Consider the following 27,374-nt stretch of genomic DNA (forward strand, 5'->3'; position numbering starts at 1 on the left):
TTTGAAAAGATGTGACAGTTTCCAGCTGCTCAAACACTACAGTGCCATAAATCACTCAGAGTTGCCATAAACCTCTTATCACCTCAAAGGTACATCCTCAATATTCATTTTCAAAATACATCTCTATAAAAAACAGAGCAGTGTCAGCCAGTTTTTTCTGCATGGTAAGGGCCAACCCAGAATTAAATATTATGTTATCAAATCTCGCCAAGACAAGAAACTTTCCTATCTGCGGGTTCACAATATGAGGTGTCACCTGGCTGCCTTGAAAGAGAGCTTGAGAGCCTTGTCATATAATACACACTTACCATGGTGATTGCAAGCTGTCTCAGTGCTACTGCTGTCAGCCCAGATCCGGTTTTGAACAGTGAGATAGAAGATAACAGACTAATGCAGCGCTGATTTAGTGTTCAGGTAGGCAGGATCATGCTTGCTGAGAAGTTTGCTTGCATCTAGCAGTGCTGATTTAAGTCCATGCTTGGTTCTGCCAAAGCTATTCATTCTGTCAATAAAGCCTCAAGTAGGTCTGAAACATAAAGATGCGTGAGGTTCCTTTATGATTTTAAGAGAATCTGGAGCAGAATCTTTGACTTCTCAAGGACAAAAACCAAGCTAAACCAAGCCAAACCAAACCAAGATACAAATCATCAACTTGAGGTCCTCAGAAAAAAATCACATAATGGTGAAAGAAAACATGTTCTTCATGAAGAGCTCCATAGAGTGTCCTGAAACTGTTCCTCTTTTGAGGGCATTTCAGTAAGTTGCTCTTTGAGACCCAAAGAAAAATTTGTATGCCTAACACTTGTCTGCTTGGGTTCTTTTTTACTGTATCATGTAGTCTACTAAAAGATACATCTCCTTACAAGCTCACTTGACTTTTGCTAGGACACTGGTGCTACAACAACATTACCTCATTAATATAACATTACATGACAAACAAAAGATGGAATAAAACATTCAACTCTTTTCATATGAAGACCAAGGGTCAAGTAGCCTTTTTCAACCATACAGCTTTTAACTTTCATCTCTTTATACCCAGGGCCTACTCAAAATATAAGCAAACTGAGTAGGTACCCGTGCACAAGGAGAGATCAGGGGCTTCTGATACAAGTTATGTGAACACAGGGGAGGGCTGGCAAACAGCATGAGAATGGTCCTCTTTAATATTATCCAAAAAGGCAAATTTAAAAGAAGATTAAGAGTTTGCATTTCTGCTAATATTCTTGTAAGCTGGTGGGGAGAACAGGGAGGGACATTGAGGGGATGGGTTCTGCATGAATTTGTCTAGGTTGAAAAGCAAATAAACACTTTAATTTTTGTGTAACTATATTGCCCCTGAGGGTTGTCTCTGGACATCATGTTTTGCTCAGCCCCATGAACCTTTGCCACTCGAACAAATGCTGTAGTTGTGAGATGTTGTGGAGGACTGTGAGCCCTTGGCACAAGAGCCCTCTGCACTCCCTTGGAGGAGAGAGGCCTGAGGGCAAAAAGACTTTCCCCAGAGATAAGCAACCTTCCTCGGGTCATGGTGACAAAATGAACCACCCCCAGCATGCCTTGTTTCTTTATGGTGACAGCCTGTACCCAGTTGGCTAGTGGGTTTCTACCCCACTCCTTGCCTTTCTCATAAAAAGCCCCTGTTTCTGCCCCTGAGCAGGGAAATTTTGTCCCTGGTCTTCCCTTCATGGGGGCTGCTGGACTATAAAAGCTACCTCTGTGGAATTGCCATACGAGGCTCCTGTCTCTCTGTCCCCAAGTTCACCTTGGGTGATTTCACAAAGAGCTGATTCACAAGAGCTGGAATCAGTTGTAGCTGAGAAGTTTCTACACTTGTTGAAATCCCCTGCTGCCCAGGGAGGCCTGCCACCGCCTCTGGAAGAGTTGTTCTTTGCAGGATGCTCTCTCCAGGAAGGTCGCTGCACCCCAGTGCTGACCAGCATCGGACCCCCTGCGATAAGATGTCACCTGGAATGTGGCTCAGTGCCAACAAGAAGGTCACCGGCACAGGTTTCAGATGTGTTTGCTGTCAGCAGATGTTTGGTGAGAGCATTGATTTCTATCCATACCTGTGCCTGCAGGACCTCTTCTGAGCAGGTTGTTTGTACATCCATTTCCTGCCTCTTCCAGTCCTCATCACCAAAGCCCATGTCACAGAAAGATAATTAAATCTTTTCCGTTCTGGACTCAGCTCTGCACTTCAAACTTACTTTGCCTTGTGTATAACAGGTTTATTTTCATCTAAAACAAAAATATTTAGTTTTGTGATGGCTTCCATCAAGCTGTGCTTAGCCCTGTTCACTCTGCACATCCACCTCACACTGTGTCACACCATGTCATGCCTGCCTCACCCTGCTCTTTCCCTACATGGCATTTCAGAGCTCTGGGAGGCAGGTGTGACATCTTGCTCATACCAACCACCCATGACCACAGAGGTCCAAATGGGCATTTGCAGCTCTTCTTTCCAGGAATCTGTCACTGGTTACTATAGTGATAAACAAGTTGGCTTATTAGGAAAAGGAACAAAGAACAGAGAAAATTATTTCAAAATGGCCTACTTGCATAGATAAACATTCAATCTCACTCCTCATTTTCATCTTGGCCAGCTGGTTTCCTGTTTCTGGAGCAGCACGGACACTGTATATGTTAGATGAGCAAGTCCAGCCCAGTCTCCACTGCCTGTGTTTTCTGACACACAGTGTGAGGGCTTGGGGCTTCGTCTTCTGAGTTGGATGATTAAACTTCTCAGGGGCTTCCATATCTGGATAGTATAGGAAAATGTGCTTTCTTAGAAAAACTGTTAGGAGGTCTAATGAGGCTGAAATAAGTCTAAAGGAGCAGAAATGGACAGAAGAAATTATGCTTTTGACATATCCTGTGCTGGGGATTCATTTTTTTACCCCTTGCTGATGGCAAGATACCTCTGTGCAGACACTTAGGGTGGTGATCTGTGCCTGTCAGATGGCAGAACATCACTTTCTCTGTAGGATACCTGGCTTACACATTGGTCTTTTGAGCCTTAACTAACGTATAATAAATTTGTTCTCATTTGAATCCCTGGAAACACAGTGAGTCCACTGAGATCAGGCTTGTGCCCCTGAGTGTGCAGTACACAGTGGATGTTCTCTGACACTCCCATGGGATGCAGCCTCAATGCCTTTTTTTTTGGCTAATTACGCATTTTGATTGACTGAGCGATGCCAAAAGGTGTAACTGCAAACACTAGAAACTACACTGCCTATATTTCATTCAGACAGGCAGGCTACGCTTTTGCCTGCTGTGATTTGAGTCACCTGGCATCTGGATTTACCCATCACAGAAACCAAGTTGATGAGCCCCCTTTGCATGCCAGAGATAATTACCCACCTCCAGTCACCACCAGTCACTGCTTTTGAAAGAAAAACATGAAACAGCCCAAAGAAATTAACCATCCTTGGGTTTAATCTATTCAATTACAGCAATGTGAAATAGAAACTATTTCTCTGCAGTGTTTTATCCACTAGTTGAAAATAATTGCACATTTTTATGTTTATCCAACTGATTTTGCCTCTGCTTCCCACGGGACTGTAATAGTTCTATCAGCTGCAGAATCTATGAAACAATAAATTTTAATAGCTTTATTTCAAATGCTATCTTATAACTCATACCAACTTTCCAATAGTTGGAAAAAAAAACAACACAGTTTTTAATGTACCTAGCTTTAGTGAATCCTGATGTTCAGAAACTGGGGAAATTTAAATGGAGCAAGCAAAAGGCTTGGCCAGCTTGTCCCCTCCCAGGCATGTCCAGCTGAGAGGCTGGATGGGAGTGCTGGGTTGCAGCAGAAGTGTCCAGACAGAGCTGCCTGATGGGTGGGTGACCCCGAGTCAGGAGGGGGAGAAAAGCAAGAAGAGCTGAATTGTTTTAAGACTGGGGAACAGTACATCTATTGCACAGCTAAGGCGACTCTGCTGCCACATCTATCCTTTTCTACACATACTGGAAAGACTGAAAGCAATGAAGAAGAAAGGAGCCAGGGCACACAGTTGCTGGCTAGCATTACACAACCCTTTGTGACTGCATCCAGACAGCATCTGCTGTGTGCTCCTGTTTGAAACAAGCCTCTGTGGGCCTGTAGAGAATGTTCTTAGGGATGGGATTTCTTTGTATGTGTGTGCATATCCACACTTGCACACACAGGCTGCTTTCTAGGACTGTGTCAAGCATTCTCCTGCCAGAGTCAGGCATCCTCCGCTGGTAAGAAGCACAAGAAACTGAAGTAGAGGTAGCTTTTTTTGAAAACAAATGAAAAATTGGATGCCAAGTCCTCACACATCTCTGAAAAAAATCTTTGGAGAATGGGGGCAGCAATCACAACACCATAATAGATGAGCCAAGCCATAAACTACTGCAAACGAACAATTCTGGACCAGATCCTAAAGAGGAACGCCTGCCCACACACTCTGATACTACCCAGAATATGCACTGTGCTGCATACTATGTGTGAAACCATAGGAACAGCCTGAGTCACACAGTGATTGGTACCATCCATCACAAGTTAGAAACTCGTCCTTTGTTTCAGAGTTGCACCTGAGGCCTCAAATCAAATGTGACAATTTTTATAATAACCAGTGCTAAGGTGTTCAGCTGAAAAGACTATCTCTGTAGACAGTTTGCCCCCACAAATGGAGTGGTTGTTTGACTGGGTTCTTCCAATTTCCAGAGGAAGAACATTCTGCTTTGCTTATCAAGAAGCAACAATTTAATAAATAGCAGTTGGTTTGTATGTAGTGCCTTCATTATCTTTTACCATTCCATCTAAAATAATCTACACATGAAGCTAACAGAAAATGCTGCTGCATTATTTGATATCACACCCGATGTATCTGGCTCATGACCTCCGAGCCTGTTCTGTCGCACCTGAAAACATTACAATGGTTCTGAGGGGAAAATGTAGTTGTTGCAATTTGTTATCAAATCACCATGTGTCTCATATTGTTGCTACATCAACCGTGATAGGAGTAAAGGCAGTAAATACTTTTTACCAAGCGTAGAGAAACACACAGTTACCAGCTTTCAGGAACACAATTAAAGAGGTGGAAGATCCCCACAGAGTTCATCGGGATACCTCCCTGGTGCTTACTGTTTGTGCTCCTTCCTAAACTGCTGCAATTATGTTCAGCTATTCTTATTGCTGCCTTTACTAAGGTCTTATAGCCATCAACTATCAAGTATCCTCTACAGGCTCTGAATACAACATACAAGTTAACTAAAGGTAGTATTTTTGGATGAAAGGTAATATAAAGGGAAAAACAGTACTTTTAAAATATTTTAATATATTTGGATATAAAGAATGCCAATTAAACACATCCATTTGTAACCCTCAGTTTCTAGGTTCTGCCCCAATAAGTTTTTAAGAATCCTGACATGGTATCATAGCATATCTAGGAGTGGCAAGCTTAGAATTAACTTTTCCAAATGATTGCTGACTTTCAAATGAGAACAAGCAATGTCTTCTTGGTATGTTGCTTTGGTACATATGTTAGCACTATTTGAACGAATTATCTCTGTAAATAGACTCGTACTGGAAATGAGAAAACAATGGTGTGCTCAGTCACTGGAGAGACAGAGTTTAGGTGATTGTCCTCTAGATAAACTGCATCAGCATAAAACTAGCAACTGTAATTTTGTGTCTGAGATGTTCTTGATTTGAATATATCGAACTGTTTATGCTCACTCCATTCCTCCATATTATTTCATTAATCACATAACAACCCTTCCACTCCTCCACAAAACATGCTAGCTCTAATTAGCTCTCTGCTACACAGATGTTTCTTCATTTAGACGTTCAGTGCCTGGCCAGGTGTCACCCTCACTTTCTCATGAATTTCAGCTTACATTACATCCCTTCGATGTCCTATCTGTGTGTGTCCTTTCGAATAACAAATTGATTTGGGATAGATATGAATGATAGATAGACACAGTGTCCACATCATCTACATTTGTTATACTCATGCAAATGTGAAGGATGATTATAAAACAGGAACGAAAGCAGTAGTGTAAACCCCGGAGGCTGGTGTGCATGCATCCCTGATTTCTGCAAGCCATGCTATTCCTACCAAAAAGTCAAAGTATCAGTGACGAATCATTCTATTTCTTATCTCAAATAGCTCGGAAGCCAGTAAGAACGTCATTCGATCTCTACATTTTAATCAGAGAGCCGTGGAGAATTCAGTAATTTGCAAACACTGCTGCTGCGCTTCTGTGTTCCTGTGCAGCATGAAGTTTTAAAAGCATAATTCGAGCTGTGAGGAAGTGTTTAGTTATGACAGCAGGGAGTGTTGAAAAATGCATCAGAAACTTCCCTGGGAGGAAACGGTTTGTAAGAGGTTTTAGATGTGCATTTCGTGTGTGTGTTGCAGCATCTGATGAATGCCTTTTTATCAAAATAAAGACGGGTGGATTATTACGAAATTGTGATAGACGTATGCTTTTTAAGAAGGAGCTCTCAAGTCCATGCGATCTCCGGGGAAGCTGCACGCCCAAACAACGGGGAGACGCGGTCCAGGGAGTGCGGGCTCGCAGGGCGGCGCGGGAGGTGCGGGGCGGGGGCCGACACCGACTGACGGGCACCGAGGGGAGCCGCGGAGAGCCGCCGCCTTATTTACAACCTCTCACTCCGGCCGGGGTCGAAAATATTCCCTCCTTTAAAAAAAAAATCAAACCGAAGCAGAAACGAGGCGACCGGCTCTCCGCTGCTCCGAGGGGTAAGTACTGGGGCACGGACCCCTCCGCCTACCCCAGCCCTGCCCGGCCCGTCGGACAGCCGGCGTTGTCCCGGGGAAGGCGTCCCGGCCGCCGGCCGAAGTTGTCGCCGGCCACGGAGAGAAGGAGAACCCCGTCCCCATCCGAGTCCCCCTCCCTGCCGGCCGGACCCCGGCGCCGCGCCCGAGGGCGCCGAGTGCGGGGCTCCCGGAGCCGCCGCCGCCCTCTCCCCGCGGCGCCCGGGGCCGGCAGCCGGAGCGGGGCGGGGCGGGAGCCCCCCCGGCCCCCGCCCGCGGGGACCCTCCCTCCCTCCTTCCCGCCCGCCCTCCCCTCCCCGCCCCCGCGCACCGCCAGAGCCGCCCGGGGAAGCGGAGGAGAAGGAGCGTCTCCCCAGAGCCCCCCGCCGAGCCCCGGTCCGGCGATGCCGAGGGTGAAGCGGGAGGAGGAAGAGGAGGAGGAAGGGCGGCCCCTCGCGGAATAGAGGCGCTGCGGGAGCTGCCCCGCCGGGCTACCGCAGGCACCGCGGGGCTCCCCGACCCAACCCGCCGGCGGCCCCCGCGCCCGCGGGGGGGAAGGAGCGCCCGGCGCCCGCCCCGGCCGCCGCCGCCGCCCGGGCGCCCCGCGGAGCAGCGCGGTGGGGCAGCCCCGCCGCGCCCGTCTATGGGGCGGCGCTGAGCGGCGGCGCGGCGGGAGGGCGCCGGGGGCAGCATGAAGTCCCTGCTCTTCAGCCGCTTCCTTCTGCTGCTGCCCTGGGTGCTCATCGTCATCATCGTGCTGGACATCGACAGCAGCCGGGCGCCGCTGCCCGCGCTGTCCCCCCGCGGCGGGGCCGAGGGCGGTAGCGGCGGGGCGCGGCCGCCCGCCCCGCGGCGGCGGCCCGAGGCGGGGCTGCCCACCATCTATGCCATCACGCCCACCTACAGCCGCCCGGTGCAGAAGGCCGAGCTCACCCGCCTGGCCAACACCTTCCGGCAGGTGTCGCGGCTCCACTGGATCCTGGTGGAGGACGCGGCGGCGCGCAGCGAGCTGGTGACCCGCTTCGTGGCGGGCGCCGGGCTGCCCTGCACGCACCTCCACGTCCCCACGCCGCGCCGCTACAAGCGCCCGGGGCTGCCCCGCGCCACCGAGCAGCGCAACGCCGGCCTGGCCTGGCTGCGGCAGCGGCACCAGCACCTGCCGCCCCCGCAGCCCGGGGTGCTCTTCTTCGCCGACGACGACAACACCTACAGCCTGGAGCTGTTCCAGGAGGTGCGTGCGGGATGGGGGGGTGCGCGGCAGCCACGCTACACCGCTTCCCGCCGCGTCCCCATCCCCGCTTCCCGCCGCTCCCCTCAGGCTCTGCCTTTTCCCCTGCTCAGGCTCCCGCGCGGGGCTGTGTCCCATCCCCGCTTTGCTGCGCGCTCGGTGCCCCTGACCTAAAAAGGCCGGGCACGGGTAAGTCAAGCCCGCTCCCCGCCCGGAGACCTTGCAGCGCCCGTCCCCGGGCTCCCCGGGGCTGCCTCTGTGTGACCACCGCTCTCCTGATTTTTTCTTGTCCCTCCTCGCCATACTCCAGCAACTTTTTACTGCTGTTTTCTCACTTTCCTGCCGAGCTAGGCAAGTTTAAGGTTTATATAAGGGATCCTGTGTTTTTGTTAAAACTGGGTTGAAAAGTGTTCTTTGATAGTTGTTTTTTTTTTTTTTTAGGCTGCATCCCTCTCCCTGTAGGGCAAACTCGCATCAGGAGTCGCCATCCTTCACAGTTTTTTCCTTGGCACTAATGAGTTAATCCAGAGCCGTCTTCTTCACGTGGAGTTGCCTTTTTTGAAGCCTTTCGCTCTTAAAAGCAGCAAATCGCTTGTGTAACGGCTTGGACACCCTTTCAAGTCTCTTTTGTGAAGGGACCTGTTTTCGTCTTTATTGCTTCCCTTTGGTGAAGGGCTTTGTTTCATTTTGGTGGGAATTGGCAAGTGCTCGGGGCAGAGGGTATCCAGCTTTCTTTCTGGGTTCCCCTGGCAGGAAGGAGGGTGTTTAATAAGTGGATATAAAACAGTAGAAGAAAGATCATGTACGTCTTCTGTGACAGCCAGGAGAGTAACCTTGGCAGGGAAATGAGAGAGGGAAACAGAAAAGTAAGTTGGCAGCACAGGACTTCAGACATGCTGCGGTCTGTGTGTTCTGCTGCTGGACAGAACTGTAGTTCGAGGTGTGCACCCATCTGGCTGCCGAGCAGAGCTCTTTCTTGCGTGCTTTACAGTCAGTGAGTTAAAGTGAACATGGTACACAGAAATGTGAGCACATGCAATTCCCTAGAGAAAGCTGTTTTAGAAATGCTTGGGTTCGTTTGTGTTTAGATTCATAATGCATCCCTTTTCATTTCCAGTGTGTGGGCAGGTGGAGGGTCCCCATTCAGCAGGGATGCCCTACTTCTTTTGCCCACTTGGCATTCAGCATCGAAGCTGCTAATTTAAGGACCTTTGCCTAGAGGCTAAACCTTTGTTGCAATTGATTTTTAAAATTCTGATAGCTGTGCTCAGTGCATTATAATGTGGAGCAATTCCACGTACCCCTCTTTGATGTTATGGGAATGCTCACATGTGTATTTGTAGAAATAAGGCTAATCTGACTGAATCTTAGGGATTCTGTTAATTGAAACAGAAAACAGACTTTGGCACAATGAGTAATATGGGGCAAAAGACATTTGGAGATAAATACCTACTGTTCATTTGTTTGTGTTTCTTTTGCTTTTTTGTTGTTGAGTACCAACATTAGGGACAAGCTAAAGGAACAGAGTTGGCAGGTGTTTCTCTTGAGGGCTCCACAGCTACTGAAAAGGAGTCCAGTCACATTTATTCTTTTAATTTCTATCGTTATTCTACTAAGTGCTGTGAATTATGAAACAGAAAGGTACAAATTACCTCTCTAATTAGCTAGGAAATCAGGAAAGCAAAGGGATAAAGCTGTCCAAAGGGTTAACATTGAAAACTGCAAGCACAAGAGGCAACCTGTGTTTTCTCTTGCTAACAAGAATTGCAACCCCTAGCATGAGTCTCTGCAGCCCTAAGAGTTCCCTTTTTCCCCTGTGTTCAGCTGCTGGGAAAGAGCTGTTTGTTCAGAGCCTGGTGTTTGCAGGCAGACACACATACATGAATGAGTTTTCCCTGAGAAATGGGGTGCTTGGAAAGCTCAGTTACAGGAGAAGAGAAGGAGTTTTTGCTTCAGTTGCCACTGCAAGTTCCTGTGACTATTTTTTGGGGTCACTAATGAGCTTTTGGCAGGGTCTCTGGGATGCCACTGGTGCTAACATGGGGAATGCCTTGCCAACCTGGCAAAGTTAATGAAGTCCATTGGCAGGCTTTGCCAACGGGATGTGCCTTTACATGCAGGAAGTTACATTTAGAGGGAGCCAGGAGCCTGACTTTTCAGTCGAGGCGCTGCTAGAGGGCTGGTTGCTTTTTGACTCGATAAAGGAAAATCTATGTATTCATGGATTCCGGCTTGACAGCTCTGTGATAAATCCTGATCTCTCCTTCAGGAATTGATTGATTTATGAGTGTAAATTATACTTGTCTTCTCCAAGCATGAAGAGAACAGCTTCAGAATGTGTTGTTTGCAGATGAAATCTGGTAGTAATCCCTGTTATGAAAATGGTGGTAACTATACCTGAGAGGGAGTGTTTTCAGTTTGTTGTCCGCCAGGAACAATTCTTCAGAGCTGCAGTTGCTTAATCCCGAAGGAAGTCTGATAAACTGCAGCTGCTCATTAGGAGGGAGTAGCTTAAATGTTGGAGGATGAGACAGGAGCTCGGAATTCTCATCCTACCACCATCCCGTGCTGGTTGTGTGACTTTCAGCATGTCACTGACATGGGCACGGGGGCGGGTAGGCCCCACAGCAGCACTGTGTGCAAGCAGGTGTGTACATTTGCTGGTTAGTGAAATACCAGGTCTGTCCTCTTTGTAATGGTTTGCTTCTGAGCCAAAGCTGGTTTCAGTAGCAGCAGTGTGGGCTTGGGGAGATGGGAAGCAAGCGTAGTTAGGACTGCAAAGCCAGCATGAGAGAAACATTTGCGTTAGGGAATTGTTTTGCTCAGAGGTCAAGCAAGCAGGACTGCACGTCGGTGAAGGATTGTGTTTGAGGCAGCACTTTTGCTGTGGGTCTCCCTAGTGTCCTTACAGAAGATGGAGCCTTTTTAACAAAGCAAGATCAGCAAAGGCTTTACTGTGAGTTGTAGTGTATAAACCATGAGGCCATGATCAAAAAGGAGCATGCTTTGACATGGAATGCCATGGGATACTTCTGAGAGCTTTTGATGAAGAAATTCTAATCTCTGTCCGAAGTACTTCTGCCTGGTGCTTGTAGGAATGAGTGCTTTATATTTGATGTGGAGTGAGCTGGGCCCAGTAGACCTAGGATGAGTGTGTTTCATGGAAATCAGGAAAAAAAACCCCAGCTTACAGTAGTCTGGAAAATGTCACCTTCTGTAGTAAATCTGGAACCCTTGGATGTTCTTTATAATTATCTTTTTTCCTAAGATCTACAATGGCATGTGGGTGGATAGGTCAGTTTTTAACTGGTGAAACTATGTTCTCAAATTCAAACTGGGCAGGGTCTAAGCCAGTTTAGTTGTCCTTTCTAGAATATGGTGGAGAGCCTGCTTTGTGTTTCTGCTGCTACAGTCTTGGCTCAGTTTAGCATTTTGTTAGGAAATGGTCACCTTCCGTGGAAAGGCTGCAGGGAAAGAACCAATATGTTCAGTGATTGTGAAATTCTTTAGAGTACTAAACTGGGCTGCAGCAATGATGAACAAGTATTTCCAGGAGTAGAGGTGTGGCTTTTAAATTATTCCCAACTCTTTCTGCTTGAGAGTGTAGTGGTGGTCAGGTGAAAAATCATGCTTTTACTTTAATGTCTGTGGTTCTGGAATATTGTATTTTGTCATTTATTATTTTGGGATCCAGACCTCAGAAATAATTTATGTATTTCTGCCCAGGTATGATCTGTTCATCTGGAGGTGTCCTTCAAAAAGAAGTCTGCTTTCTGAAAATACCTGTTATAAGTCAGCCTGCATTCATAAAAAAGCCACTGAGAGGCCTGAAATCCAAACTATTATATTTAAGATGCTTTACAAATGTTTCTACATGACTCACCATAGCTTCTATTTTTACCACAGGCTGTTCATTTTGGAGTGATTCTCTCACAGTTTCTGGTGCATTTGTGCTTCATCTTACTCCTGAATGCAAGTTATTGTAATATTGTGACTGATGCCTAGCAACTGCCAATTTCACATTTTTAAACTTCCAGAGAAGAAAACCTTAGATAAATCTGGCATTCCACTTTCAAGGAGAGATTTTAAAAACAGGATTAACCTAAGCACTGGAAACTGAAGATAGACAGCTAAGTTCCGCTTCCCTTAACTCTTCACATAATTCAGGCATTTCTATGTCTCAGGCATTTTCTCTGCTCTTTCCATATTTTGAGTAGTTGGCCAAAGGCCATCCCTTCCTCGGTTCACATTTGGATACGTGTGCAAACTGGAGGAATTAGTGTTGGAGACCCGCTCTGTTGTTGATTGTGCAGACTGCCCTGAAACCTGTGAAGGTGAGGGGTGGAGTAAAGGTCTTTAGTATCTGTCTGAAAGTGAGCTTGCTGCATTCAAAAATGTTTTTGAGTTTTTGAGATTCCTGTCTAGGTTATTTCTGCCACCTTTGCTTGTATTTTGTTCAGACACCAAAACTTAGATATGTTTGAAATTAAAATGCTTGAACCTAAAACCATGTTCTCCCTCCCTGGCACCCCCAGGCTTCTGGTCATTGGTGCCCAGAATTTCATGGCAATGTTTGCTGGGTGCCTAGAGCATGCAAGTGTGGCAAATTCCACTGTCTTGTCTGAGTGCAAGGAGAGGATTTGCAGACTGGGTGTCCTTAGAGAAATTCACACTCTAAGGTGTGATCTGAATACAGCCTTGCAGCATGGAATTCAGAGTAGATCACGGCCCTAATTCTCATTTCTAAGGGGTAAAAAAACCCAACCCAAACTTCAGTAGCTTAGCAGTTAGTCCTATTGCCCACTGAGTAGTGGACCAGAATTCAATTTGCTGTAGCTTTTGCCTGCACAGGAGTGCCCTGAATATGATGGTGGAGTTGAAGCTGGAAAGGAGGTATGAGGACACAGAGCTCATCCTGATCTCTTTAAGTTGAGGTAGTCTTTACAGGTAGCTCAAGATTCAAAGAGCCACAGATTCAGACTGAAGGAATTTCCTTGTGTCCCTGCCCTTTCCTATCAAAAGGTGTCTATGAAGGTGGCAGATATTCTAAAGGCTTTTAACAGCCATTTCAGTAGCCTAAAAAAAAGAATTCCTTGCTATTAAAAATAGAACAGAAATACTTGCGGCATTGCATGTCACACAGGCTTCAGTTTTCCTGTGATCATCTTTGTGAAATATTTTGAGGAGAACTCGGAAAATGTGTTATAGAAGAGGTGAATATTTACTATTTATTCCAGCTTTGAATAGGGAAGGGTTAGTGTCATTTCAATAACACTTACATAACTGTCCTAATCTTTATACACTGTATTAAGCTAACTTCTGTGTATTTTTAAATGGATATATTTATGCAAAAGATTTAAAAGTAGTATAAGTGAGTCTCTTAATCTTTGAAGACATGAAAATCTTTTGTTGTATCTCTTGGAGCTGGTTGGAAAAATCAGATTTTTTGCAATGGTCTCAAAAATAACGTTCAGTAGTCTAGACAGAATTAAGTATTAGCTGGCAGTCATTAGTTATTTTCTTCAGAATAAAAAGTGATCCAAATACGAGTTAGCAGTGCATTAAATACCTTTCTAGTATATAAATGATTTAGGAGTACATGACAGATTTTAAATGCACACTGACATTTTTCTTCCACATCAACATGTAATACCTATGCTAAAGAGGCTGGATTAGAAAAGACCGGCAGAGAACGAAATAGCTTAAAAATGAGAGGAAACAGAGACAAAAAAAGGGGGGGGGGGGTGTCTATTAGAAACAGGTTTAGTGGAGAGACGCTTGGTTACAAAGTACCAAGTACTCCCGGTTTCTGCACTGACAGCAGTGATTTTACCTGTGAAACAGATACTGTTACTGTGGAATTAATTACACGAGGTCAGCAGCTCTTGAGAGGCACAGTGAACACAACCCGGTAGAATGATAGGGAGTAGAATGAGACAACCAGTAAACAGAAGGGCCCAGAAGTAAAATGAGTAGCAAATGTTTTGGAAGTTGTCCCAATCCCCAGAAAGTAGCTCCTAACTGCTTTAGTTAAATTTGGTACAGTTTTCTTCTGTAGGGAAGCAATATTGACATTTGTGCCCAAGGATGCTGATATAATTTAGAAACAGTAATCATTGTACCTTATATATCAAATATTGCTGGAGAAAAGGGGGAATTAATCGATCCTCTCTCTGCAATGTAGATTGTGTACAAATCAGCACAGGAGGTTTAAAGCAGATGCTTGGAAAGAAAGATTTCCAGTAGGGAGGATGGTGAAGCAGATCACCTGGGAGGGCTGCAGAAGGGCTGCTAGATCAATGAATGACAATTTTTTTTGATTTGTAGACCCCTTCTACAAGTGTTTCCATAGAGAATACCCTTTACACTCAAGTCTGCCAACAACAAATTTGCCTTTTGAAGTTCCTAACCCCTGAGCCTCACAGTTGCTGAACCACAAAAGCCACAGGCACAGGTTTTCCATGCCTCAGTACCTTCTTTGAAGTGATGGTAAGCAGGGACAGGAGCTCTGTCCAAAGCCTCAGTAAACAGGCACAACATCACTGCTGAGCTGTCTGGCTGAGTTGTAGTGCTCTCATGTAAGTTTTGTTGAAGCAGAATTTGGCTTTAAATGGCCTGTGAATAATGCAGAGAACTGATAGGGACCCTGGCTGTGCTTATGCATTAACCCATAAAATTTTGTCCTGAGGAAGTGTTGTAGTGAAGGAGCTCTAGATCCTGTCTTTGGTAATAATAAATCGTAATTTTGCATAGAAATCTGCTGGAGCATCACTGGGATGGGCAGGGCTGTGGGGTAGGATGGTGAGCCTGGATGTGAACCTGTAGCCTGACCAAGACAGACCACAAATCACGCAGGGGTTGAAAGGATGGGGAGAAAAAAGCTTACCAGGTGTGGCACAGGTTTGCCCTTGCAGAGGGCTTTGGATCCCGAATAGAAACACATCGACATCATGCTGCAAAAACACTAGGATGGCTGCTCCAATCTGGAAGCCTTTTCCCTGTAGGAAGTACAGCCATGTTTCCTTTTCTCTGTCATTTGCCTTCATTCCCCTTGGGCTTTTATATTTTGTTACTGTCTTGGTATCTTCCCTATCCATCAGTCCAGCACATCCCATTAAGCAGCTTTTCTTGATTGACTAATGAGATGCTAAATTTAGCAATGCTTTTATCACGGTCTTTAATTGCTTAGCTCCATTTCCTGCATTTTCACTTGCCATTCTTCAGCGATTACTCTGTTGTTACTGTATTTATTGTTATATGTCCATCACCTCATGGCATTTTTTCGGTCAGTTGTTACTCGTCTCTCCTGTCATTTACTTGCCCACTCCTTCCCAATTCTCCTCCCCCTCCCACTTCATTCACATTTGTTCTACCATCCTCCCCCACCCAGTACAGCACTCTCCTCCTATGCCAAGACCCCGTTTCATAAATAGAGGACAAAAGCATTTCTACCTCAAGAGAGCAGTCCAAGCCAGGCAGGATGAGTCCTGCCAGTGGGGTCCTATCTCTGCTCATTAACTACAGAATTCTAACTAGGACAGACCAGATGCTTAACTTGCAGAGAGTGAAGTGTAAGTAAGTTGAATCCCATCCATGTAAGCTACCAGGACTTAAAATGCTGAGTGTTGGCACAGCGTGTGCCACCTCTGTCATTACAATGACAGATAGAAGAGTCATTTAGGAAGCTGTTTGTAAGTCCTAGGATTTTTGGCAGTTGTTTAACCCACGGCACTAAAGCTATTCAGAATTAACACATTTTTGAATCACTTTTTTGTGTCCCAATGATTAGCAGCATAAAATTCCAGGTGCAAGCTGGCCTTTTAATCCAAATAATAGCTTTTTCCCCATCATACATAAATACAGCCTTCACATATCAGTACGTTAACTGCAGTAATGCTATTCTCAGAAGATTAAAAGAAATACTCCTACTTTCATCTGCCTAGCATATCCTGAGGCTGTGAGGTATTTCAGAATTAGCATAAATACTGGTCTAGATGTGCTCTTTCAGCTTTTACTTAAATGAATTGCTGTAGTCTTATTTCGTTCTTCAAAAATGTAACCTGTGAGAGTAAAGTAACCCAAGGACAAAAGTAAGAGCTCTGTAAAGGGTTACTTGCTTCTGATGTGTGGTGGCTTTACTGATGTACCTCACGGACACTGAGATTGACCCAAGATTATGAATTTAAAACTTCTTGGGTCATTTCATGCTGGTTTTATGAGGTCAGTGAGATACTTTTCGTTGACAAGATTTTCCAACACACTGTGTATCACAGAGTATTAATGTAAATCTGTCTGGTTCTGCCAGCATAGGTGCTGAGACCCCTATCGACCCAGTTCAGAAGCCTTGTGTAATCTGGCTCATTTTGCAACACAGCTGCCCAAACTTTTACTGTGCACACAGGCAGGGCATGGGTGCACTGTGCTCTGGCCACTTTTTACAGTCAGAGTGTGCCTGCCCTTGTCTTGTGGCATTTTGAGTTTAGGTACAGGCAGTGGGCACAGGGTGGCCAAAGTGCTGCAATTCTGAACGCCAATAATTTGTTCAGGTATCCACACCCTCCAGGAGGTATTAATGGCACTGTGTCTGTTTATTCTGTGGTATTTACTGGTGTAGCACAGTTGGGTGTATGTGGCTTAATGATGCTCTTGAGAACTTACTGGTAACTTACCTGTGTAGACATGCCCAGCAGGATGATTCCCTGTGTCCATGTCTGGTATGTTTGGATGTTAATATAAATATGCTGTTAGCAAAATAAGCAAAAGAGATGTGTCATTAAAACCAGAGCTAAAAGGTCTTCATGAGGAGATTTGGCCGATGCCCATATCCAAATAGCGAATTGCTAACTCTGCATTTCCTACGGAGGAGTGGCAGAGATTGGAAAGTTAAGCAGGGAGAATAGTTGCAGGTAAATATGTTTATCAATAACCTTAGAAGGATTCATGGCAGTCTTTCACTGGCAGTTAACCAGGCAATGGCTTGGACAGAATCCTTATCACAAGAATTCCCTATATTGCCAACTGAATACATACCCTGCTCTTAAGCACTACGGGCTGCTGCTACTGAGATGTTCTGCTTGCTACAACAGTTATTAAGGTGGAAGAGAGGAATTTTTGATAAATTTGAAGATACACAAATAATTGGAGGGAAAGAAGGTGCATGTCTCTCTTCTGTGTGTGCCTACATTTTTGTGGATTTTTAAATACATATTTTATACCTTCCTTATGTGAAAGCTCTAAGAATCTGCTAATGTTTCTAGCTTAGAAATGTGAACCACGCTGATGTGATGTCTTTTTTTTTTTTTTTTTGGTGCAGCTCCTGCAAGTCTTGATGATATGCATGATAAATCTTTCACCTTGGCAGAGAGAGAGGGAAGTGTTTAATATTTAAACAAGGTTGTCTTTTACTTCGGCATCCATCGATAGGGGACTGCAGTTACAAATATGTAAAACTGTGTTTATTTTTGCTGAGAGGAGTGCTTGGAAGGAAAAAGGGATAACTTTTCCCTAAGGAATAAGTTTCAATTACAACAAAAGACTAGACTGTTTTTAGAATAGATCAAATTAAGCCCACGTTACATTGAAATAGTTTAATACTTGTTTAAATAGAACCATATTTAAAGCACAGTAGTTAGAACAGTGGCTTTTGAACCAATGTGGTTAAACTGTGCAAGTTGTTGTGTCTGTGCACTTGCCTGCTCAAGTTCTCACACGAGACCATCTGATTTTCCCACGGGGAGCAGTGTGTCAAGGTTTGTGTCATCCTGTTTACTGAAGAAAATGGACCACTGAACCAGTTATCTGAAGTCACTGAATCAGACTCATAATCTTTAGGGCTGGAAAAGACCTCCAAGATCCAGTCCAGCCTTTGCCTGAACACCACATCAATTAAGCCATAGCACTAAGCACCACATCCAGTTTACTGAACTCTTCCAGGGATGGTTACTCCATCACTTCTCTGGGCAACCCATTCCAATCCCTGACAACCCTTTCAGTGAAGGATTTTTTCCTGATGCCAACCTGAACCTTTTCTGGCACAGCTTGCGGCTGTTTCCTAATGTTACCTGGGAGAAAAGGCCAACCCCCACCTGGCTCCAATCTCCTGTCAGGCAGTTGTAGAGTGGAAAGATCCCCCCCAAAGCCTCCTTTCCTCCAGGCTAAACACCCCAAACTCCCTCAGCTGCTCAGCTTACAGGATTCACTTTCCAGACCCTACCCCAGCTTCGTTGCCCTTCTTTGGACATGCTCCAGCACCTCAGTGCCTTTCTTGAAGTGACTCCCAGTCATGTACACTTCTTGCTACAGTCATTTCTTCATACCTATAGCTTCCTCTACGTTAGATAAGGATCACACTTCCAGTTTTACATTTAGTTAATTTACACCACTGGGAAAAAACTGCTGCTGGTGATAGTAAGCATCCTGCCTGGCCTGCTTTTTGTCCTTCTCAGAAATTTAGCAGAGCTTTTAAAGGGAAAATATAGAAGTTAAAACTTAGCTCTAGCAATCTTTTTTCATGAATCCTTAATAGATCTGAGCTGCAGCTCAGGTCTGCTGCAGGTAGGAGAGTTGTGTATCATGATATCCTCTATTCAATGCATTTTTAACAAGTCCCAAACTAATTTTACTTGTCCTAGTGAAGTGTGTATTAATCATTATTATAATATTTTCTCTCACTGGGTTTCTACAGTATCTCAGCAATCTATAGAAATAAGCCCACTGCCAGACTCCTGTAGTCTTGCAGATAAAAAAGATATATTACACCTTCAAAAATCCAAACAAACAAGAGAAAACCTGTTTTCACAGCTTTAAAAAAATTTTGGCATAGAAGATATTATGAATGGGGTATTTAAAGTAGGATTGAGATGCCTATGGACTAAGGAGCTGGAGATTTCACAGAAAATGAGTGGGCACATGCAGCTTTCAAATACTCACTGCTGTTGGGCTGCAATCTGTAAGCTAGAATTGCTTTTGAATTCCTAGTGATGATGAATGTGGGTTTCTACCAGCGCTCCCAGAAAGGCGCAGGGAGCACATGCGCGCCGCCAGTGACGCTGTGCCTGCCTCTTGCAGATGCGGACGACGCGCAAGGTGTCCGTGTGGCCCGTGGGGCTGGTGGGAGGCCGGCGCTACGAGCGCCCGGTCGTGGAGAACGGCAAAGTCGTCGGCTGGTACACGGGCTGGAGAGCTGACAGGCCCTTTGCTATCGACATGGCAGGTGAGGATCATTTACAATCCATGAATGTTTCCATTTGTCCATTTAAGCAGCTTCTTACACTTCCGGAGTGCCGGCAGAGTGCGCAGCCCTTTGACAGTAACTATCCTGAAAGTTTAGGCTTGTACATCTTGTCTAGTTAATTTGCTGCTTGGTGGTATCTGCACTTACTTTGTTTTTGTTTTTATGTGGCAACTTGGCTTTTATGTTGTATGAATTGTTTGCCTGAAACAAGTTAATTGTAAATTAATACATCCAAGCAATTTCTTGCAAGAGTCCCTGCCTGGCATTTTGTCATCAATCTCGACCAGGCAGTATAAATGCAGACCTTCTTAGACTTGATGTTGTAAAATGCTACTTTATCATGAAATGATTCATTTTGCATTGGTTATTTGGAATGACAGTGATAACTGTAGATGGATACAGTTTGAAACACTGGGCTTAGGGGAAAAATCACTGACAGCTGTTGCCTGGTAGATGAAGGCAGAAAAGCTTCAAAATAGATCTAATCAATCTTCTGCAGTGAAGTTTGCACACTACACAGCTCTGTCTTGCTGACAGTCCATGCTTAAACAATCTTTTGTATATATTCACAACTGCCACATGAATCACCACTGTGCACAGGTCCAATTTCTGACAGCAAATGGTCTCCCAGAAAATGATATGGTATTTGCAGCTAGACATCTTCTGTAGTCAAGAGGGAAGGGGAAAAGTAGGAATACAAGGGCAAGAATGGGATAGAAATAGGACAGTGTACAGTTCTTTCTCATCTTAACAGAATACTGTTACATTAATTGAAATGTTTGATAAAAATAAGTACAGTATTTACAGTCCAGTTGGTTAAAAAGAGTAAATAAAGGAGGACTAATAGTTGTTAACACCTCAAAGACAAAAAAGTTAACAGGTGAATTTTTCTGTACTGTAGAGGCATTTCAAGTCAATAGTACCACCTGGCATAAAAATAAGTGGTTGGGTGCTCAGATAAAGGCGCTCAGGGGTGAAGTAGGTATTCAATGTCCAACACCATGCACCATGTTGAGGACTGCAGCTGTGCAGTTTAACAGCCCCTGCCTGTGGATTTACAGATACATATTGATACTGTGCTCTAGAAGGGATTACTGATGGCATTATAAAGGTGAGAGCGTGGCTCATAATTCATTAGCAGCAGGCAGAAAGCCATTACACAACATCAGCCAAGGGACACTAACTCAGACATGAAGATACATGGAAAGTTCTTAAGTTGTTTACCTTGCAGATGCTGGCTGAATCACTGGCATGAGGGAAAAGCAGCTCCATTAGGAGCATTACCTGCTTGTGCTTTGACCAAAGTCATGTAAGGGAGTCACAGAGACAAAAAACTCCCAAAACATTTAGAGTACAGGAAGTTATTGCAGATCCACAAGGAGTTACTACTTTGTGAGAGAACTTTTATTAGTCTTTAAAAAACACTGAAAAAATTAAATTTAATTTTTAATTTCAGCAAGGAGAGAAATGGATGCCATGCAGACTGTGAAAAAAATGATGTGAAATTTGCATCTTCATTCCCCTCAGGAATACAGTGGAAGGGCACAAACAGAACACAACAGCAAATCCAGAACTCCTTAGGTGTCTGAGCAGGTGCAGGCTACAGGATGTGTGTTGACACGCAGATTCCTACCCTTACCCTTCTCTCTCAGCTTCCCAACACGCCTCCAGGGACTCAGATGACTTGCTACCAAACCTGTCCATGCTGTAGCCCATCGCTGGCATTTTTCCATCTGCTGTACCAAATATACAAGTGACTTAGGTTATACTGGATGCTGCACATAAGGAAAACCAAGGATCTCTTAAAAATATTGCCATGAAAAAGTACAGGTGCATGTAGTAATACTGATATGGAGACATATCAGCTGTCTACAGTTAATGCTCATGTCCCAGCACCCTGGTAAGGAGGCTCCCTTTGGTTTATTGAATGATCTTTCATAGTGATTTTCACAAGAATTTGATCATGAGGCTGGGTATGAACTGAGTGACGTCTTAAAACGTTTGGGATCACTGGTTTAACTTGTGGCTGTCAGAGGAAGCACAACCTTGACTCTAAGCACATAAACTTCTTATTCTACACTGCAAAATACAAGGCCAAATTCAAATTACTGCAAGTGGAGACAGGTCCTGCTGATTTCACCAGGCTCCACTCCAACATCCTAGCTGGCCAACCTCCCCAGATTCTTTGAAACACACTTGCACATGGCAATCACATTAGGTCAGTTCATTAAACATTGGTGATTTATTCTGGGAAATTAGTGGCTGACACTGCTATTCTCCAATGCTAAACTGGATACAGAAAGCAAAGTAGCTGTTTCCTGTGTTGCTTCTTGCCTGGCAACCAACACACCATATGAATTAGTTCAGGCATTTCCTAAGTTCTGGTTCAGTTTTAACTGGAGGTGGGTTTTAGAGTTTGACAGAGACTTGCTTACTCTCGGGGAAGAGAAGTGGGAGAGAAAGTGGAATGGAAAAGGGTGACACTGATTCTGAGGTAAGCACCTCAGTGTGATTTAGTAGGGATCTGATTTCAAGTCTTCTATATTAGGTGGTGTTGTTTTACTTCTGGGCTGCTCCCAGTGCCAGAATTTTGGATCACTCAAGAAAAGAAGTTAGATTGCGATTCTCCTAATGTGAAGGTTGTTCAAGAAGGCAGATGCTTGCTTTGCATTAGCATTCCAGGAGCTACTTCAGTCATAGAGATTAGTATGTGACTGTAAATCACTGGGCCAGCAGATTTTAGACTTGGGGTCCAGAGCTCATCCACTGTGCCCTAAGCACCTCTGCTACAGCCTAAGCAACCACATTTTTTTATTACCATTTTTCAAAATTTTGCCATAATCATGAGATCTTCAGTATATCTCATCTTTCTTAGGGCTCCCTGAGCAAAAAAGCCAGTCTATTCATGGCACTGCAAAACATAGCATATTTTGACTGAATCTAAAAGAGCCACTTCTGGAAGTCACAAACAAAAAATTTTTGAGTGGCTATGGCAGCCAGCACATTCAAAACCCCTCCGAAACCAAAACAAAACACCAACTGCCCCTCCCATCCAAGGGTAAATACTATTTTAAACATTGAGTTTATTATCAAGTGCCTCTTTTATGCTGAATCATACGTCAGCAGATGCCTTTGTTCTGAACTCCTGGTTAGGCTTACTGCAACCCAGAAAGTGCACCACAGAGAGAACTTGAAAGCCGCAGAGCCCAAGCCAAAGGTGGGACCTTGATCTCTGTGAAAACCAGCACATCTGTTTCAACATCAGTACTGAACATTAGCATTTATACACTCCAGAAATGATAAACACTCAAGTTTCCAGCTTGCCTTCAGCTACTATCCTATCTAGAACATCCAGGGAGCAATGGCATTTACCACAGCAACAAAATCTTTAAACTCTGGCTCAAGTTTAACCGGAACTTCTGCCTTTTAACAGAAGCCATTGATCTAACACAAGGTGTGATTTAACAGAAACAGCTTATGTTGAAAGAAGAACAGATGTAATATCTGCTATGTCTCCCAGGTATCTTGTCCTCCAACAAATTAATTCCTATCTAGGTGGCTCTTCAGCCAATTAGATTTAATTTACAACGTTGCATTAAACAGCAAAAAACCCCTGAAACACCTCTTCACACTCCAGCTATGAAATAGTCTTGTGGCATTTCACATGAAGTTAAGCCTAACATGACCTTGTAGGAATAATGATTAAGTAAAGCAACTGTATGCATATAAGCACTGTTCAGTTATGCTACACTGGAGACAGTAATCCCAGATTGATCCCTGTTTAGTGATAGAATTCAAAACAACAGTGTCTTTCCATCAATTAGCATAGGATCATTATCTACTGAGAGAAATAATAAGTGCCAGTCTGGTCAAAATCTGAGGCGTCTCCTCTTTCTGACACCGAAATGACACACCTGATAATGTCAACTGAAAGTTGTCATTAGAAAGTGGTTTTCTCTCAAGTCCAGCTAACAAAATGCCATACATGTGAAATTAAAGCAGTTATAAAGCAGAGCTGAAGAACTAGGGAGCCAGGAGTTAAGTCTCCTTGAATTCTTTTATCTCTTTAAGTTGCTGCTTTATTGGATTCTTTTAACAAAAAAAGACTGCATGGACCCTGACCAAGGAAACAAATCTCAGGCCAGTCCGTGCACAGTAATCCATGTCCTCACCACCTGCAACACTCAGTTTAACTTCTACTTGATGCCTGAGTTTTGACAGCACCCTCAAATGACAATTTGCAATAGCATGGTAGCAAGGGCATGTGTCACGTGCAGGGGCCACGGCCCACTTGAACATCTGTGTGTAAGAAAAACCCATCCTCAGAACCCAATGCAATTTTCTCAACAGGAGAGCAAGTCTTGCAACAAGAGAATTTATGAGGAATTAATGTATGGCTAAGTATAGGCTATGAGTCCAGGGAGCCACACTGACACTGCAAAGATAAGCAGCAGAAAATTTGTGTCTCTTCTGCTTAGAATGGGATTCTTTCCGTGCACTCAAATCTAGGACACTAATTTTGATGTTTACTTCATTTTCTTCTTTATGCACGTGCAGCTTGAATCTTAAATATATTTAAAAAGAAAGAGCAGCTCACACAGCTGATCAGGGTTCCAAAAATGCCTTCCCATGCAAAAGAATTTTTTTTCATGCCCAAAATTATAAAAGCCCAGTTGCATCCAAAATTTATAGTTTGTTTTATCTGAGGGAAAAACCCCCAATAAAACCTAACCAAAACCACTAAACTGAAGCAGACCATTTTCTTCATCAATACTAAGTCTCTGGTCCCCTTCCAAGGTGCAGCAACTGGGTGTACATACTGTCTCTAGCTGAGGGAGTTTAAACTCTCACCCTCAGATTTGCCCAAATGACTACACTTGACTACCAAGATCACTAAGATAGAGCCCACCTTGTGCTCCATCGTGGCCAGGCTACAAGCAGCAAGAAGCAAGAGTGTTCTGCAGGGTGGGTAAGCCCTGTCTATCCAGACACCTACTCTCCACCTCAGGCAGGATAGGATGTAAAAAGCTACATAAAAGATAAAATGTATAAATGTTTTCTGTGTCCATCAGTGAATTGGGACCTCAGTTTACATCCAACCCATAGTCTTCATCAGGGTCCAAATCCTTACTGAAAACAAAACAAACTTTCTGGTGTCTTCCTTTGCTTTCCTACAAGCAAGAGCATGATAAAGTGGTTTCAGTGTGCCTTTCTTTACATGTGATGTAGTAATTACTTCCTTATATTTTCCTCTTCAAAAGGCTCCCGTAAAAGTCAGATACTTTCAAGGAAAATATAGTAGCAAGACATTTCTACTAAAAAAAGGGGTCAGAATTACATTGTTAGAGAAAGTTATGCTTAGTTTAAAACTGATAAAATTTTAATACTGGCTTTAGAATTAACTGGCTTTGGAGTTTTCCAGAACTGATGTCAAAACTTGCTACTTGTGTCATAAAGGGGCAGCTAGAACTACTCTGAACTGATTAAGAAAGGATTTCTTTGGTGGGCTTGGCAATCAGACAATAAGTTAGTTACAAATGTAATTTTTCTTTACAAGTCTATCGGTGGAGTTTTTCAGTCATAGTTAAAAAAGCATACATATGACTGAGCATTGCTGAAGGAAAATGGGAGAGTTCTATAAATAATGGTAAATTGGAGATTCATGGGAGCTTCTTCAGAGAGGGTGAGTTTGTTCAAACCAGTGATTTCTCAGTTTGCAGCCTCCCTTCGAGGGACCTGATGCATGTTGGTAGAGAAAAGAATTGCAGAGAGGTGTCTTTGCACTGAACAAGTCCTTTGAGCTGTGCTGTGGCAAGCTCAGACCAGCTAAGACTGCCTGGCAGACCACCAGTGCTAGAAGTCATTCCCAAGGCAGAGCATTAGTGTGACTTATTTTTCCTCAATGAGGATGTTAAAACTCTACAGGCTAAAATTATCTAAATATCACAGTTTTAACATATTTTAACCTTTTTTTCCAACTCTCACCTTGAAGTGTAGAATGGTTTGTACAGTATAAATTCTATACATTTTGCTTATAATTCAGTTTTATTTCTTAATTAAAAGCAGAAAGCAAGAATAATCCAAGATCTTAGCAATACCTGACTTTTCAGGCAAGAAAGCATATATTACCTACATGACAGGAAATAGATTAAACATGTTGAAAATATGGTGCAATTAAAAAAATCTGATTGTATCTTCATGGCAAAACAAGACAATACAATGTAGAATGTACAAACCTACCAAATACTGTCTATCCGCATAACAAAATTTCCACATTTTTAAAAAGAACATGGGAGATTTCTAGGTATAGTACAACTACACAAAAATGTAAGGCCTAAAGGTTTTTCTCAATCTTTTTCCCTGTCTCACTTTCTCCAAGGATTTGCTGTGAGTCTTCAAGTGATCCTGTCACATCCCAAAGCCGTATTCAAGCGTCGTGGTTCTCAACCAGGAATGCAAGAATCTGATTTTCTGAAACAGATAACAACAGTGGAGGAACTGGAGCCAAAAGCAAACAACTGCACAAAGGTAGCGATTGCCACACTTTCTGAAAAGCATTTGTGTCATCTCTGCAGATGCCTTTCCTGACACAAATGTTATCTTCTAGGTTCTTGTATGGCACACCCGAACAGAGAAAGTGAATCTAGCTAACGAGCCAAAGTACCACCTGGACACAGTCAATATTGAGGTATGATGTGGGGAAACAGTCCCACGGCAAGAGTAGAACAACAGAGGCGCCAGCATGTGTTCCAGTTCAGACAGCTAAAATCATCTGCTTCTGCCTGAGACTTGACAGACTTCTGTGGAAACAAAAGGAAGCTTTCAGAGACTCTAATAAGAAAATCAAGTGGGTGTGCTTTGTTCTAACTTGTCTGCATGCACTTCTGAACTCTCAGCTTAATAAACTGACACTTACCTTTGTTTTAACGCTGTTTCCACATAGAGAAACATGGCTGTGATGGAGTATTTTCAAAATCATTATTTATGTATATACTTTTTGTATTTATCCAGCTTAATGGTGTAATTATAAACTGATTTTAACTCACGAACTGTTGGTCTAAATATCTGTATAAATGGATCCTCCAAACTGAACATGTTTTACTTCATTAAAAGTAGCGGTCAAATAGGTCATAAAATAATGAAATAAAAACCCACAATCATTTATGGATTTATCCTTTTAATATAGGGAAATAACATTTTATCATTACGAGGCACCATAAAATGTAAACACAATCACTGTCATAAACCTGGATCTCTCTGCAAGACAAAATAGATCTGTTCACACAGAGTTACCTTGAATGCATATTGTGCTGTCAGTTATCAGCTTTAACACTGTGCGCCTGCCTCCTGAGCCAGGTCGGAGACTTTACCACAGGAAACTCAAATGCATCAAATGCTCATCTTTAAAAGAATAAACTATTGATTTGTAGAACTACAGTAACATCCAGGTTTATCTTTCTTTCAATAACCACATTCCCTGTTATGCACACCATAATAACATCACAGTGAAATGTATGATGAAACAAAATTTGTTTGATACACTAGAAAACATTGCTCAGTGATACATTTACATTCTATTTATATATGATTAAACATTTGTTCATACAGTACCTTCTACAGGATTACTGGGTAATTTTGGGGGTTGGGGTTCATATTTTTGGATATTACTAACATGATAGCTACATCCCTTATATGCAAACATTTGATCTAGAATTTTGAGGGAAAAAAAAAATCAGTATGTGGTTAAGCAGCTTCTTAATATGGTCTATGAAATCATATGCATTGTATGAAAATGCTTCCAATGATGTATAAATATATTCTTGATCTGCTTTTCACTACATCAAATTTAAATCAATATAGACCACAACATGGTCAGTCAGTTATATTCTTAATCTGAACAGCTGGGGAAAAAGAAAAAGAATATATATGTACATGGAAGGAACAGCGAAAGTAAATGTATTTGAACAAGGAATGTTAGGTGGCTGTTCTGGGAAAGATTTCTATTGCAACTTTCATTTCCACAGTTGTGTGCTGAGAGTCTGGCCAGAGGAGCTTCCAGTCCATCCTGCGGCTGTGTTGGGGGGCTGGCCAAAGCCCATCACGTTGCTGGAACTGCTGAGGTTCATTCCAGCCATTTGCTGATTCATCTGCAAAG

At 43.6% G+C, this 27,374-nt stretch overlaps 2 protein-coding genes across 5 annotated transcripts in view; one reads left to right on the top strand and one right to left on the bottom strand.

The window, feature by feature from the left end:
- Positions 1-7,449: 7,449 nt before the first annotated feature.
- B3GAT2 (beta-1,3-glucuronyltransferase 2) lies at positions 7,450-25,913 on the top strand (the record flags this gene model as incomplete). Its single annotated transcript, XM_082302437.1, has 4 exons — positions 7,450-7,989; positions 19,054-19,198; positions 25,599-25,747; positions 25,827-25,913. The coding sequence occupies 4 exons, from the start codon at positions 7,450-7,452 to the stop codon at positions 25,911-25,913; spliced, it is 921 nt and encodes a 306-aa protein (XP_082158563.1).
- Positions 25,914-26,395: 482 nt separating this feature from the next.
- The window catches only part of LOC309570236 (stromal membrane-associated protein 1-like), a 122,062-nt gene continuing 121,083 nt past the window's right edge, over positions 26,396-27,374 (bottom strand). For all 4 annotated transcript variants that reach the window (XM_082276910.1, XM_082276909.1, XM_082276912.1 and 1 more), the window contains one exon: positions 26,396-27,366. In XM_082276910.1, the coding sequence (XP_082133036.1) occupies positions 27,232-27,366 (135 nt within the window). In that variant the 3' untranslated portion in view covers positions 26,396-27,231. The remainder of the gene's footprint in view (positions 27,367-27,374) is intronic.

This window comes from Coloeus monedula (assembly GCF_965178545.1).
Source record: "Coloeus monedula genome assembly, chromosome: 2".
NCBI classification, from domain to species: domain Eukaryota; kingdom Metazoa; phylum Chordata; class Aves; order Passeriformes; family Corvidae; genus Coloeus; species Coloeus monedula.